This window comes from Salmo salar, chromosome 03 (assembly GCF_965601325.2).
Source record: "Salmo salar chromosome 03, fSalSal1, whole genome shotgun sequence".
Classification (NCBI taxonomy): Eukaryota; Metazoa; Chordata; class Actinopteri; order Salmoniformes; family Salmonidae; genus Salmo; species Salmo salar.
Window position 1 is genome coordinate 14,286,024 of NC_138293.1, and position 15,734 is coordinate 14,301,757.

Consider the following 15,734-nt stretch of genomic DNA (forward strand, 5'->3'; position numbering starts at 1 on the left):
CTGGCTGTGCCGGGTGGAGATTATAACAGAACAGAACATGGCCAAGATGTTTAAACGTTCACAGATGACCAGCAAGGTCAAATAATAATAATCACAGTTGTTGTAGAGGGTGCAAAATGTCAGCACCTCAGGAGTAAATGTCAGTTGGCTTTTCATAGCCGATCATTCAGAGTTAGAGACAGCAGGTGCGGCAGAGAGAGAGAGTGGAAAACAGCAGGTCTGGGAGAATGTCCGGTGAACAGGCCAGGGTTCCATAGCTGCAGGCAGAACCGTTAAAACTGGAGCAGTAGCACAACCAGGTGGACTGGGGACAGCAAAGAGTCATCAGGTCAGATAGGTGAGCGTCCTCATCTCATGCCTCACGGGTAGAGCCCTAGAATGTGCCAACGCAGTCTGGGAGGGCCCAGACTCGGCTAGGGGCGACTACCCGGAGTTCACCCACCGCTTCCGGGCGGTATTCGATCATCCCCCGGAGGGCAAGGCGGCGGGTGAGAGATTATTCCACCTGAGGCAGGAGATGAGGAGCGCTCAGGACTTTGCCCTGGATTTCCGGACTCTCGCAGCAGGATCAGGGTGGAATGAGCGGGCCCTGATTGACCACTACGGATGTAGTCTTTGTGAGGACGTCTGCCGGGAGCTGGCTTGCTGGGACAATACTACCACCCTGGACCAGCTCAAAGATTTGTCCATCAGGCTGGACAACCTGCTGGCTGCCCGGGGGCGTTCCAGTCGGGGCCTGTTTGTTCGACCTCCCAGCCCTCCTGCTCCAATGCCCATGGAGATAGGAGGGGCTGCAGCTAGGAGGACCAGAGGGGGGGGCCTCTCCTGCGCCCACTGTAGTCGTAGAGGACACACTGCAGACCGGTGCTGGAGAGGTCCACCCGGGAGTTCAGATGGCAGGCAGAGCACCACATCGACCCCCCAGGTGAGTCAGCAACAGCCACACCCAGAGCCCCCTGTCGACCACATGTACACCTCTGTTTCTTTTCCTGAGTTTTCCTCTCACTTCCAGTATAAGGCACTAGTCGATTCAGGCGCAGCTGGGAGTTTTATGGACCGTGGGGTCGCCAAGAAGTTAGAGATTCCCCTGGTTCAGCTGGACCAACCCTACCCCGTGCACGCCCTAGATAGTCGACCACTAGGGTCCGGCCAAGTGAGGGAGGTCACAGTGCCACTGGTCATGGTGACGCGGGGGTGGGGCATGAGGAACGTATCAGCCTGTTCCTCATTGATTCCCCGGCATTTCCGGTGGTACTGGGAATTCCCTGGCTAGCCACTCACAACCCTAAGATTTTGTGGAGGCAGAGGGCTCTTAACCTCTATGGGCAAGGTGGGACGTTAGCGTCCCACTCTATTCAACAGCCAGTGGAAGAGCGTGGCGCGAAATACGAAAACCTCAAAAATGCAATAATTTCAATATTTCAAACATACGACTATTTTACACCCTTTGAAAGATAAGACTCTCGTTAATCTAAACACATTGTCCGATTTCAAAAAGGCTTTACAGCGAAAGCAAAACATTAGATTATGTTAGGAGAGTACATAGACACAAATAACCACACAGCCATTTTCAAGCAAGCATATATGTCACAAAAACCCAAAACACAGCTAAATGCAGCACTAACCTTTGATGATCTTCATCAGATGACACTCCTAGGACATTATGTTATACAATACATGTATGTTTTGTTCAATCAAGTTCATATTTATATCCAAAAACAGCTTTTTACATTGGCGTGTGATGTTCAGAACATGCATTCCCAGCAAAATCTTCTGGTGAATTTACAAAATTACTCATGATAAACGTTGACAAAATACATAACAATTATTTTAAGAATTATAGATACAGAACTCCTTTATGCAATCGCTATGTCATATTTTAAAATAGCTTTTCGGCGAAAGCACATTTTGCAATATTCTGAGTACATACCTCAGCCATCACGGCTAGCTAATTTGACACCCGCCATGTTTGGCACTCACCAAACTCAGATTTACTATAAGAAAAATTGGATTACCTTTGCTGTTCTTCATCAGAATGCACTCCCAGGACTGCTACTTCCACAACAAATGTTGTTTTTGTTCCAAATAATCCATAGTTATGTGCAAATACCTCTGTTTTGTTCGTGCATTAACGTCGCTATCCAAAAGGTAACGCGCGAGCGCATTTCGAGACAAAACATTTCAAAATGTTCCATTAGCGTACTTAGAAGCATGTCAAACGCTGTTTAAAATCAATTTTTATGGTATTTTTCTCGTAAAATAGCGATAATATTCCAACTGGACAATAGTGTATTCATTCAAAGGACAAAAGAAAAAATGGCGAGGTCTCGTGAACGCGCATTTCCAATCTCTTAGTCACCAGGCAGTCCACTGACAAACTGTGCTCCTATACTCTGCCCAGAGACAGGAGACGCCTCAATCTGCTTTCTGAACGCTTTAGAGAGCCAATGGAAGCCTTAGAAAGTGTCATGTAAACCCACAGATCCTGTAGTTTTGATAGAGAAGCAAAAGGAGAACTACAAATTCGCAGACAGGCCACTTCCTGCTTGGAATTTTCTCAGGTTTTTGCCTGCCATATGAGTTCTGTCATACTCACAGACACCATTCAAACAGTTTTAGAAACTTCAGAGTGTTTTCTATCCAAATCTACTAATACTATGCATATTCTCGTTTCTGGGCAAGAGTAGTAACCAGTTTAAATCGGGTACGTTTTTTATCCGGCCATGAAAATACTGCCCACTATCCCATACAGGTTGGTGGTCGGGGAGTGCTCAGTCAGGTGTATAGGAGTTTCCATCGGTGCGACCATGGTGGAAAGTCCAGACCCAGTCACTACCGTGCACATTCCCTCTGAATATGCCGATTTGGCTATCGCCTTCAGTAAAACGAAGCAGATAATTTTAGAAAGAGAGGGTCCAGATTGTCTAGCCCGGCTGATTTGTAGGGGTCCAGATTTAGCAGCTCTTTCAGAACATCAGCTATCTGGATTTGGGTGAAGGAGAAATGGGGGAGGCTTGGGTGAGTTGCTGTGGGGGGTGGAGGGCTGCTGATCAAGGTGGGGTAGCCAGGTGGAAAGCATGGCCAGCTGTAGAAATATGCTTATTGGAATTTTCAATTATAGTGGATTTATCGGTGGTGACAGTGTTTCCTAGCCTCAGTGCAGTGGGCAGCTGGGAAGAGGTGCTCTTATTCTCCATGGACATTACAGTGTCCCAGAACTTTTTTGAGTTTGTGCTACAAGATGCAAATTTCTGCTTGAAAAAGCTAGCCTTAGCTTTCCGAACTGCCTGTGTATATTTGTTCCTAACTTCCCTGAAAAGTTGCATATCACGAGGGCTATTCGATGCTAATGCAGAACGCCACAGGATGTAACAGTAAGAGACTGTTATATCAGTTCACCGTATGACCACCAATCACTGTGTGATTTTCTCAGGCAAATGACAAATCATTTTGAGAGGGAGTGTGTTTATGTATCTAGTTGACAGGGACAAAGCACATTCACAGACATTTACATTTTCACATTGATGTATTTGGTATTTATTATTATCCCCTTTAGCTGTTGCTGAGGCAACTACTCTTCCTGGGGTCCAAACATGAAACAAAATAACAAATAAAGTACACAGGTATACAGGACTACATTTACATTACAATTGAGCCATACAGCAGACGCTCCCATCCACAGTGACCCACAGCCAGTACATTCATCTAGAGATAGCCAGACGAGACAACCACATATCACAGTCGGATCCTAACCACGTATCACATACATAATACAACACATAATACAATGCAGAAAACAATACAAAATGCATAAACATGTCTGTGTCTCTTCACAGTCTCTATCCTGCCATAAGGTGGTTTTTAAATTGTATTTCCCTGAGCCTCTTTTGGACATTGAAATACTCAGTCTGACCGTGTGGATGTTAGGAAACAAATGTGAAGATATTTACTTAAACAGCCCTGACTGGCTGATAGGATGGTCTAGAGACCACCCACTTACCCAAATGACAAGTCATTGGTCTATTATAATCAGATCAGATTGTGGTATCATGAACAGGCTGAAATTCCAGGTATTCTTTTCAAACAGCTCTCACACAAAAGGGCATTATCATCATTCTCAGAATTTCAGAGTGTTAAATCGACCTAATATGGTGGAAATATCCTTAAAACAACTGGAAAATCAAATTTTAATTGCACTGACCCTATAATTTCTAATTCATTGAAAATCGCAACACAATTTGCATACAAACAATCAAATTAAAATGATGAAGCAAACAGGAAGCAGTAAAAAGGATGAATAATAGAACATAAAACACAGAGGAAGTCTAAAACAATCACTGGTTAAAGGCCAAGCTAAAAGGGGTTGGTTTTAAAGGCACCCTTTATAGGGAGTTTATCATGACATCATTAATGCTTATTTAATTATTTATAAATGTGTAAAAAACCCAGTTAATAGACAGTTATAATGCCTTGGTCAAAAGGTGTGATACCTTTTTCAGTGCTTGGAAAATATTGAGACAATATTTATCTGCAGATATTAACATGCAATTAAAAGACATTAAGACAAGTTGAAGAGAGAAGTCAGGGTAACACATCTGATGGAAGAGAGAAGTCAGGGAAACACATCTGATGGAAGATAGAAGTCAGGGTAACACATCTGATGGAAGAGAGAAGTCAGGGTAACACATCTGATGGAAGAGAGAAGTCAGGGAAACACATCTGATGGAAGATAGAAGTCAGGGTAACACATCTGATGGAAGAGAGAAGTCAGGGAAACATCTGATGGAAGAGAGAAGTCAGGGAAACACATCTGATGGAAGAGAGAAGTCAGGGAAACACATCTGATGGAAGAGAGAAGTCAGGGTAACACATCTGATGGAAGAGAGAAGTCAGGGAAACACATCTGATGGAAGAGAGAAGTCAGGGAAACACATCTGATGGAAGAGAGAAGTCAGGGAAACACATCAGAATGAAGAGAGAAGTCAGGGAAACACATCTGATGGAAGAGAGAAGTCAGGGAAACACATCTGATGGAAGAGAGAAGTCAGGGAAAGACATCTGATGAAAGAGAGAAGTCAGGGAAACACATGTGATTGTGAGGACATGAAGCACATAATGCAGCTATCTGCTAAAAACAGAGCTCAGTGCTCAAGAGGCTGTTGGTGTCACACATAGTTTAAGACATGTTTCTTGTGATTGGTTGCCAGTATGTGTATGTCCCTTGAGATTGGCTGTCAGTGACTCAGAGTTCTCCGGATTGGTTCACTGTAGAGTAGATGACAGTAGAGTAGGTGGGGCTTTGACCAATGTTGACAGCTGCATAGTCACCAGAAGAAGTGGCCACTTTAGAGAAGGCGACTCTGGCTTCATTGAGGCAGCTGGGGTTCTGGTGGAAGTTGACGCTGGCATAGTTGAGAGAGTCAGAGGGGCTAGTGGGTAACTTGGCGGTGGAGTAGATGGTGGTGGTCTCACTACCTGAGCTGGACTGTAGGGGGCGGTTCTTTATTTCCTCACTGTCACCATCACCATGACAACCCTGGAGAGGAGAGAAAGGAGGAGAGGAACGAGAGGACATGATGAGAGAGAAACAACATAGATTACAACATTCTCTCTCTCTCTCTCTCTCACACTCACTCACTCACTCACTCACTCACTCACTCACTCACTCACTCACTCACTCACTCACTCACTCACTCACTCACTCACTCACTCACTCACTCACTCACTCACTCACTCACTCACACACACAACGCCGCACGCAGGCCGGCCCACACACACTGACCTCTGTGTTCCCCCTGGGTGCTGAGGAGTCAGCTGTGGAACATAGATTAGATAATTCTCTCTCTCTCGCTCTCTCTCTCTCTCTCACACTCACTCACACACACACACACACACACACACACACACACACACACACACACACACACACACACACACACACACACACACACACACACACACACACACACACACACACACACACACACACACACACACACACACACACACACACACTCAGTCAGTCAAACAGACAGGCCCGAGCACACACACTGACCTCTCTGTTGATCCTAGTGTCTGTGTTCACCCTGGGTGCTGAGGAGTCAGCTGTGGAACACAACACACACGTACACAGAGTGTCATACAATTCACACATGTTACTATTGGGCTGCAGAAGTCTGTTCAGGTGGTTTTCAGAGCCGTGTTCACAATGACACCTCTATTTCTCAACCAGGGTCAAAGGAGGATTGTATATGCAAATGTTTTCTTTGAAATGAAAACTGGGTGCAAAAATATTAATTGCCCCTTATTTAACACAGTGTGTGTGTGTGTGTGTGTGTGTGTGTGTGTGTGTGTGTGTGTGTGTGTGTGTGTGTGTGTGTGTGTGTGTGTGTGTGTGTGTGTGTGTGTGTGTGTGTGTCACCTGTTTCCTTGTTGAATTTCCCTCTATAGACTATGAGCAGGCTGACCACAAGCAGGCTGACCACAAGCACCAATAGCAGCATGACCAGAGTCCCAGATACTATGATGACCACTGATGTATCTGAACACAGACACAAACAGTACCATTAGAACACATACTTTACAATCAGCACTTCTGTTCAACTTACATAGGGCCTTTTACACTAATATGTGAAGTAAGATCTGCCTCTGTTCCACATCAGATGTGTAACTTTTCTGTTTACATCCTGTCCTGACATTAACCTTGGATGTGGTGACCAACATTCATGCTTCATGTCTGGGTGCAGCTATTAGCATACTGTATACACCATAGTATGTAGACTGGCAAAAGAAGGCTAGCTGTTCAAACTATACAGGAGATTCTCATCTAAACCATATTGCACACTTGAATTAGGCATCAATTCACAAATGTGTTGATATTTTAAAAGGTTTTACTTTTTCAGTTAGCTAACACTACAAATGTTTTGTGCTGGTATTAAAGTCATTCTTGCAGGGGCATGTGTTGACGTAGTTCACACAAAATGTACTTTTTTACTTAAGTTTTAATTTACCGAATAAAAATAGAAAGTTCAATGTGTTTCCATCTCATTTTCAACTCCACCAATAGTTTTTCCAAAAACTGCTGCGTTATATAGTGAATGTTTCACCTCTGGACTTGGCATGTGTGCTCTAGCCAACAGCTCAAAGATACAGTCGGCTGTGAGGGTACTGCGTAGACTAGCATACACTATGAGATTATTATGGATAAGAATATTTATATTTGTCAAATGGCAGTCAAGCATCGATCAGTATTTCACCAGAATAAGACCCTCGATAGTCATTGGAAACGACCATCAAGCTCTCCCGTGTACTTTCACCACCCTTTGAACTTCATCACAAGTTATTTCATCTGTAGCGTAATAAACGGCAAAGTTTACTTTGATATGATGGTTATTATATAAATAGTTGTGCATAAAGGTGTTTCCACAACTATATCTCTCAAAATGTATTTTACCAACACAAGAAGACCCCACCATGTCAAAAGAACAAATGATCTCTCATCATATCTATACTAATTGTATCAAAACTAGCTGAATCTAATCACAGCTGTTATGAAAAAAAATGTCTTCATAAGAATTGTGAATAGAAGCGTAGTAAATGAAAGCATTGAAGAGAAGCTAAATTTCAGTGTACTTCCTGAATTGTTTGAAATGTAAATGTACCCTGACCACTATACTATATACACGACTCCAACACCATCATTAAGTTTGCCGATGGCACAACAGTGGTAGGCCTGATCACCGACAACGATGAGATAGCCTATAGGGACGAGGTCAGTGACCTGGCCGTGTGGTGCCATGACAACAACCTCTCCCTCAAAGTGATCAAGACTAAGGAGATGATTGTGGACTAGAGGAAAAAGAGGACCGAGCACGCACCCATTCTCATCGACAGGGTTGTAGTGGAGCAGGTGGGAGCTTCAAGTTCGTTGGTATCCACATCACCAACAAACTAACATGGTCCAAGCACACCAAGACAGTCGTGAAGAGGGCACGACAAAACCTATTCCCCATCAGGAGACTGAAAAGGTTTGGCATGGGTCCTCAGATCCTCAAAAGGTTCTACAGCTGCACCATCGAGAGCATCGTGACTGGTTGCATCACTGCCTGGTATGGGAACTGCTCGTCCTCCGACCGCAAGGCACTACAGAGGGTAGTGCTTACGGCCCAGTACATCACTGGGGCTAAGCTGCCTGCCATCCAGTACCTCTAAACCAGGCGGTGTCAGAGGAAGGCCCTAGAAATTGTCAGACTCCAGCCACCCTAGTCATTCATTCTTCTCTCTGCTACCGCACGGCAAGCGATAACAAGCACCAAGTCTAGATCCAAGAGGCTTCTAAACAGCTTCTACCCCCAAGCCATTAGACTCCTAAACATCTAATCAAACGGCTACCCAGACTATCTGCATTGCCCCTCCACCCCCTCCCGCTACTCTCTGTTGTTATGATCTATGCATGGTCACTTTAATAACGCTACCTACATGTACATATTACCTCAATTGCCTCGACTAACCGGTGCATTGACTCTGTACCCCTGTCTATAGTCTGGCTATTGTTATTTTACCGCTGCTCTTTAATTACTTGTTACTTTTATTTCTTATTCTTATTTTCTTATTCTTATTTTTTTTAAACTGCATTGTTGGTTAGGTGCTTGTAAGTAAGCATTTCACTGCAAGGTCTACACTCATTGTATTAAGAGCATGTGACTAATACAATTTGATTTGATTTGATCCCCACAGACAGGCGTAAAGAAAGAAGTGTGGTTTCTGCTCTTCCTGTTCAGATATTTGGGTTCTCATTTAGCGAACTACTCCTCTCTATATATCTTTCTCTTTTTTCATACACGGGTGCAAATGCCCTAAATACATATGTACATGAAGTAAGTACATTTAAACACATAGGAAGTTAAGATGTTGTCTCTACTCACACAGACACACCCAGCCCTCTCCATTATTGTGTCCTCTGAAGCTTCTCACTTCACTGACGTACAACTGTGTCCTGATCAATCTGTCTCATAATGCAGAACAGGCTAATTAAAGAACAGTCTTACTCTTGATATCAAGCTGGACTGCTGACAGGATATCGATTGTGTGGTTGTTCTGTCTTCATTTTTTTCATTATACATACAATGGATGGAGACTGACAGTTCTTCATAGCCTGTCACTTCTTCAGAGCCTGTCACTTCAGTGGGGTTTTCACAACACCAATCTGTAATTGTAAACAAACATGTCGGAGCACAGAATGAAATGTGTTCCCTTTTGTTGAGGATCGCTTAATTCATGCATTGAGTCAATAAAAAATATGCCTAAAATCTTGAGTAATGTGCAGCGATCTCAAATTAGGAGTCGGGCCAATAGCAGAGGCCTCATTAGGAATGTTTAATGTAAAATGTTGAGGATGAAAGTGGTAAAGTTTTGAGGATGAGAATCAAAGGTTTACAGTACCTCCATACACTTCAGGGTCCAGTCCAATTCGTTCCACTCCGCACCAGTATGTTCCAGCACCATCTGACATCATGTTGGTGATGGTCACAATGAAGACTCTGACCCCTTTGTCATCATGTAGGGAGTATCTCCATTTAGAGGTCCATTCTTCATCCTCAGTCTCAATATCATTGTCTCCCAAAAATGTTATACACTCCATTTTGCTGCCTTTACAGAGGTACTTCTGGTGGCTCCTCCACTCCTCTCTATAGGGGCATCTGATCTCTGCCTTGCCTCCCTTATATCCTTCCACTGTGATCAACTCTGCTGAACACACACTCCACACAGCAGCTGTAGGACACACCATCAGTCTCATTACCAACAGTACAAACACCCCAGCTTCCATTTCACATACTGTAAGAGTGGATTCTGGTCTGGTACACCACTGGTGATCCATCACATCCATCAGTACATACTGGACCTTGTGTTCCTCAGTGTCCCCTCCCCTTTATCTAACAACATTATCAGTGAGTGAAGTGAGTTACACTGTAAAATGTTATAACCAAATGTATCCAACTATAGAGAGGAGTCACTGGAGATGTGTTCATTCAGTCTGATGTACTCACCTAAGAGGAGGACAATCTTCAGTGTGGGGACCAGCAGGATAACCATGATGACTTGTGGCTCCCAGCTAGTTCAAGTCTCTTTAGACCCTGTACATCTTGTTTACTCCAGTCCCCTCAATACTTCTACGTCCAGTTACCACCCCAGTACAGGAAGGTCTGTTCCTGCAGTGCGCATGAGAACCATTCTGTTAGTCTGTGTAGTGCAGGAAGTCCTGCTGTTTGATTAATTTCTTCCTGAAATCGTTTCACTCCTCCGTAAAACGTTTTAATAACATCCGTTTATGAATAATTTATAAATAGCTTTTCTCATCATTCATTAATCATAATATATATGGACAGTTAAACAACTTTTAAAATATGTATTAATGGTTATTAATTAGGGTGGCAGGTAGCCCAGCAGTTAGGAGCATTGGGCCAGTAACTGAAAGCTTGCTGGTTCAAATCCCCAAGCAGACTAAATGAAAAATCTGTCTGTGCCCTTGAGCAAGGCACTTACCCTTAAATGTTCCTGTAAGTCACTCCAGATAAGAGCGTCTGTGAAATGATGAAAATGTAAATGATTAATAAGATATAGATCCTTATATTATAAACTTAGATATTGAATTATTTTAACTTAGTGATAGCACCTTTTTTTTTTAAATTTCGCCTAAAATAACAAACCCAACTCTAACTGCATGTAGCTCAGGCCCTGAAGCAAGGATATGCGTATTCATGGTACCATTTGAAAGGAAACACTTTGAAGTTTGTGGAAAATGTGAATTGAATGTAGGAGAATATAATTGAATGTAGGAGAATATAACACAAATGATCTGGAAGAAGAAAATACAAAGAAAAAAACTACCGTTTTTTTGTAATTTTTTTTCTATCACCATCTCAGCCTCCAGTATTTATGCTGCAGTAGTTTATGTGTCGGGGGGCTATTGTCAGTCTGTTATATCTGGAGTATTTCTCCTGTCTTATCCGGTGTCCTGTGTGAATTTAAGTATGCTCTCTCTTATTCTCTCTCTTTTTCTCTCTTTCTTTCTCTCTTTCTCTATTTCTTTCTTTCTCTCTCTCGGAGGAGCTGAACCCTAGGACCATGCCTCAGGACTACCTGGCCTGATGACTCCCTACTTTCCTCAGTCTACCTGGTCGTGCTGCTGCTCCAGGTTCAACTGCTCTGCCTGCGGCTATGGAACCCTGACCTGTTCACCGGATGTGCTACCTGTCCCAGACCTGCTGTTTTCAACTCTTTAGAGACAGCAGGAGCGGTAGAGATACTCTCAATGATCGGCTATGAAAAGCCAACTGACATTTACTCCTGAGGTGCTGACCTGTTGCACCCTCGACAACCACTGTGATTATTATTATTTGAGCCTGCTGGTCATCTATGAACATTTGAACATCTTGGCCATGTTCTGTTATAATCGCCACCCGGCACAGTCAGAAGAGGACTGGCCATCCCTCATAGCCTGGTTCCTCTCTAGGTTTCTTCCTAGGTTCTGGCCTTTTATAGGGATATTTATTTCTATGTTTTTGCTGTATGGGGTTTTAGGCTGGGTTTCTGTACAGCACTTTGTGACATCGGCTGATGTAAGAAGCGCTTTATAAATACATTTGATTGATTGATTTATCTTTTAAAAGGTCCCGAAAGGTCCCAAATATCGCCATCACTCTAGTTGTAATTCCGATGGTGTCCACAAGAGGGCAGCAGTGCAAAGTTTCAGACTGATAACTTGAAGTATGAGCAAGCTACATGACATTTAGTGTGAAGTCACCCAGGTACATTTGGGCAAATCGTGAAGGACACATTTACATTTACATTACATTTTTCTGCAAGAATATCTTTAAATCTGTATACTTGGACTTTGATTTAGCTTTTACAGTATTAATAGCCATATTGTAAGTTCAACATTTGCAAAACACCCAGTTTTCATAACTTCATAACTCTCCATATTCTTGCAATTTTTGTCCAAAAGGAAAAGGCTTGCTGTCGCACAAGGTTAGCAGCAAAATTGTGTGACAGATATGGGGTTGTGAGACAGATACACATACTGTCACGGTTGTTGTCGTTGAAGGAGGACCAATACGCAGCAGGTACGTGTATGCTCATCTTGAGAATTTATTAACTTCAAAAAATGAACGTACAAAATCACAAAACAAAAAGAACGAACGAACAACTACAAACAGTCTGGCTAGCATAGGCTCAACACAGAACAATCACCCACAAATCACAAACACAAACACACCCTAATATATGGGACTCTCAATCAAAGGCAGATAGACCACACCTGCCTTCAACTGAGAGTCACAACCCCAATTAACCAAACATAGACATACACTCACTAGACTCCACATAGAACTACCTAGACATAAACCAAAACCCGGAAATACTAAACCAAACACCCTTTTAACAAACACACCACCCCGAACCACATAAAACAAATACCCTCTGCCACGCCCTGACCAAACTACAAAACAATTAACTTTATATACTGGCCAGGACGTGACACATACTTCCGTAAAGCCCAGCTCATTGGCTATCTAGCAAACTTTGTTTGACTCCGATTGGTGCTTATTTGACAAAGTTATAGTCAATCAAGTGAAGACCGCCCGTGTCATCGGCGCGCCATGAAGGCATCGCTTTCTGACCAAATTTGATGTCCTATAGGATATACTACACTCCTAATGATATAGTGAAGTCTGGTTACGTTCTAGGATCTCTGAAGAATAAATACAAACGTCATTTGACTGGTTGAAACAACGTTTAGGGTTAGATTTTCACAGAGACCTTTTTAGAATATGAAAAAGGATTTTGTCTAACAAAACGACACTTCATGTTATCTCTGGGACCCTTGGGATGATAAATCAGAGCAAGATTTCAGAATGTAAGTACACATTTCACCTTCAGAGGTGAATTTATCAAAGCTGTTGCGGTGAAAAAAGTGTTTTGTTGTTTTGAGCTCTCCTCAAACAATAGCATGGAATTTTTTCGCAGTAATAGCTACTGTAAATTGGACAATGCAGTTATATTAACAAGATTTTATGCTTTCAGCCAATATAAGACACTTATATGAACCGACATTTGTTGTTTCTCTAAAATGTGCGATCATGACACACGGCGCTACATGATTTACAACTGCCCCATTGACGGAACGCCTATCCCTAAGAAGTGTTTCAATTTTCGCCTAAAATGACATACCCAAATCTAACTGCCTGCAACTCAGGCCCTGAAGCAAGGATATGCATATTCTTGGTACCATTTGAAAGGAAACACTTTGAAGTTTGTGGAAATGTAGGAGAATATAACACAATAGGTCTGGTAAAAGATAATACAAAGAAAAAAACAACCGTTCTTTTGTATTTTCTTTTGTACCATCTTTGAAATGCAAGAGAAAGGCCATAATGTATTATTGCAGCCCAGCTGCAATTTAGATTTTGGCCACTAGATGGCAGAAGTGTATGTGCAAAGGTGTAGACTGATCCAATGAACCATTGCATTTATGTTCAAAATGTTGTATCAAGACTGCCCAAATGTGCCTAATTTGTTTATTAATAACTTTTCATGTTCAAAACTGTACACTCTCCTCAAACAATAGCATGGTATTATTTCACTGTAATAGATTGGACAGTGCAGTTAGATTAACAAGAATTTAAGCTTTCTGCAAATATCAGATATGTCTATATCCAGGGAAATGTTCTTGTTACTTACAACTTCATGCTAATCACAAGTCTACATTAGCTCAACCGTCCCATGGAAGGGACACCGACCCCGAAGAAGTTTTAACCCCTTATTTTTGTTGCCACAAAACTGCCTCCATACTTTCATTCATTTGGGTTACCTTCAGACGAGTCACGTGAACACAATTGTGTTTGTGACAGTCTCCACTTTCTACAGTGGGGTCATATTAGTTTGTAGCCCAAATGGGTCAGATGCTACAGACAAAAGTTGGAACATTGGTGTTACTGACTTCCGACGAATCCCATGGCACTCATGGTGGGTCATAGAGCAAAACCAAACCGTTCGGATGCATCAGACGTTTTCATGAGAAGACCTATTTTTGGGATGTCTCATATCTGACAAACAGCACTGTAGTTCTGCGACATAGGTGGATGCGGTGGATTGAGATGCAGCCCATGCAAAAAAACATATCTCTAGCTTAAACTCAAATATTAATAAACATCATACTATTTATGCTAACTGTGAGCCATGCCCAGAGTCGAGGCTTCTGGGATTCTGAATCGCGTTCACAGCTCAAGAAATTCTGCACAGACATCTCCATGGCAATCGATGATCCCTTTCCACTGCTCTATGGGTTAGTGGACCGATTGTATTCTGGGTGCAGAGATTACCTTGTAGATCATCAATATCTTATTCTTTATCTCTTTAAAAATCTGTCTATGTTTCACTGTACCATTTTCTACATGGAACATTGTATGACTGATAAATGTTTTGCTATGACCACCCATAGGAGACTCTGGAGAGAGAGGGCAGAGAGGAGATCCACAAAACCATGGACTCCCTGTTCTCCAGGCTCCTTGAGCAGAGTAGGACCACCATCCAAGCCTTCTGGACCAACCTGGCCAAGGACTACAACCAGGACAGCTACCCCAGAGTGCAGGCCCCCCTGACCAGCATACAACCAGTTAGGTTCCCACTTCTAAAGCAACGTTTCTCAACCTGTGGTATTGGTACCCCTGAGGGTAATTGGTCTATCCACAAGACGTTGTTGGGATATTGATCAACTGCACATGACGGGATACATCAGAGAGAGCAAAACAAATTTGATTGAAAGGCTGTGTTGCAGATGTTGTACCAGATTTCTATTATAATGCAATCAGTACAGCCTATATACCAACTAGTTGAACTGAGAATCATCTCAATACAATACTCCTCGTCCCATTGGATGACCTGACTGCAGAACACATTACTTGATACTTTCATTTCTTATTCTTATCCGTATTTTTTTTAACTGCATTGCTGTTTAGGGGCTCGTAAGTAAGCATTTCTCTGTAAGGTCTACACCTGTTGTATTTGTGACTAATACAATTTGAATTGAAGTCAAAGACTGCAAAGACTATACACCACCACTAAGGGGTAGCCCTAGCCTACCTTTATTTAACCAGGTAGGCTAGTTGAGAACAAGTTCTCATTTGCAACTGTGACCTGGCCAAGATAAAGCAAAGCAGTTCGACACATACAACAACACAGAGTTACACATGGAATAAACAAACATACAATCAATAATACAGTAGAAAAAGTATATATACAGCATGTGCAAATGAGTTAGGATAAGGGAGGTAAGGCAGTAAATAGGCCATGGTGGCGAAGTAATTACAATATAGCAATTAAACACTGGAATGGTAGAATGTGCAGAAGATGAATGTGTAAGTAGAGATACTGGGGTGCAAAGGAGGAAGATAAATAAATAAATACAGTAATGGGATGAGGTAGTTGGATGGGCTACTTACAGATGGGCTAGGAGCAGTGATCTGTGAGCTGCTCTGACAGCTGGTGCTTAAAACTAGTGAGGGAGATAAGAGTCTCCAGCTTTAGTGATTTTTGCAGTTCGTTCCAGTCATTGGCAGCAGAGAACTGTAAGGAGAGGTGGCCAAAGGAAGAATTGGCTTTGGGGGTGACCAGTGAGATATACCTGCTGGAGCGTGTGCTACGAGTGGGTGCTGCTATGGTGACCAGTGAGCTGAGAT

The 15,734-nt window shown here is 42.6% G+C and overlaps 1 protein-coding gene across 1 annotated transcript; it reads right to left on the reverse strand.

Annotated features, from left to right (window-relative positions):
* Positions 1–3,507: 3,507 nt before the first annotated feature.
* Positions 3,508–10,226, reverse strand: LOC106598744 (uncharacterized). Its single transcript, XM_014189760.3, has 7 exons — positions 10,047–10,226; positions 9,442–9,771; positions 9,028–9,205; positions 7,107–7,176; positions 6,422–6,566; positions 6,056–6,105; positions 3,508–5,536 (listed from the first exon to the last, which is right to left on the reverse strand). The coding sequence occupies exons 1-7, from the start codon at positions 10,090–10,092 to the stop codon at positions 5,243–5,245; spliced, it is 1,113 nt and encodes a 370-aa protein (XP_014045235.3). The 5' UTR covers positions 10,093–10,226; the 3' UTR covers positions 3,508–5,242.
* Positions 10,227–15,734: the final 5,508 nt, after the last annotated feature.

Bases quoted from the DNA above. Each gene is read 5' to 3' on its own strand.
- LOC106598744 (XM_014189760.3), bottom strand. From the start codon at position 10,092: ATGGTTATCCTGCTGGTCCCCACACTGAAGATTGTCCTCCTCTTAG. The intron at 7,177-9,027 runs GCCTGTTCTGCA...AGTGTATGCTAG, and splicing joins GTAAGACTGTTCTTTAATTA to TCTACGCAGTACCCTCACAG. The intron at 6,567-7,106 runs GTGAAACATTCA...TATGTGTTCTAA, and splicing joins CACACATGCCAAGTCCAGAG to TGGTACTGTTTGTGTCTGTG.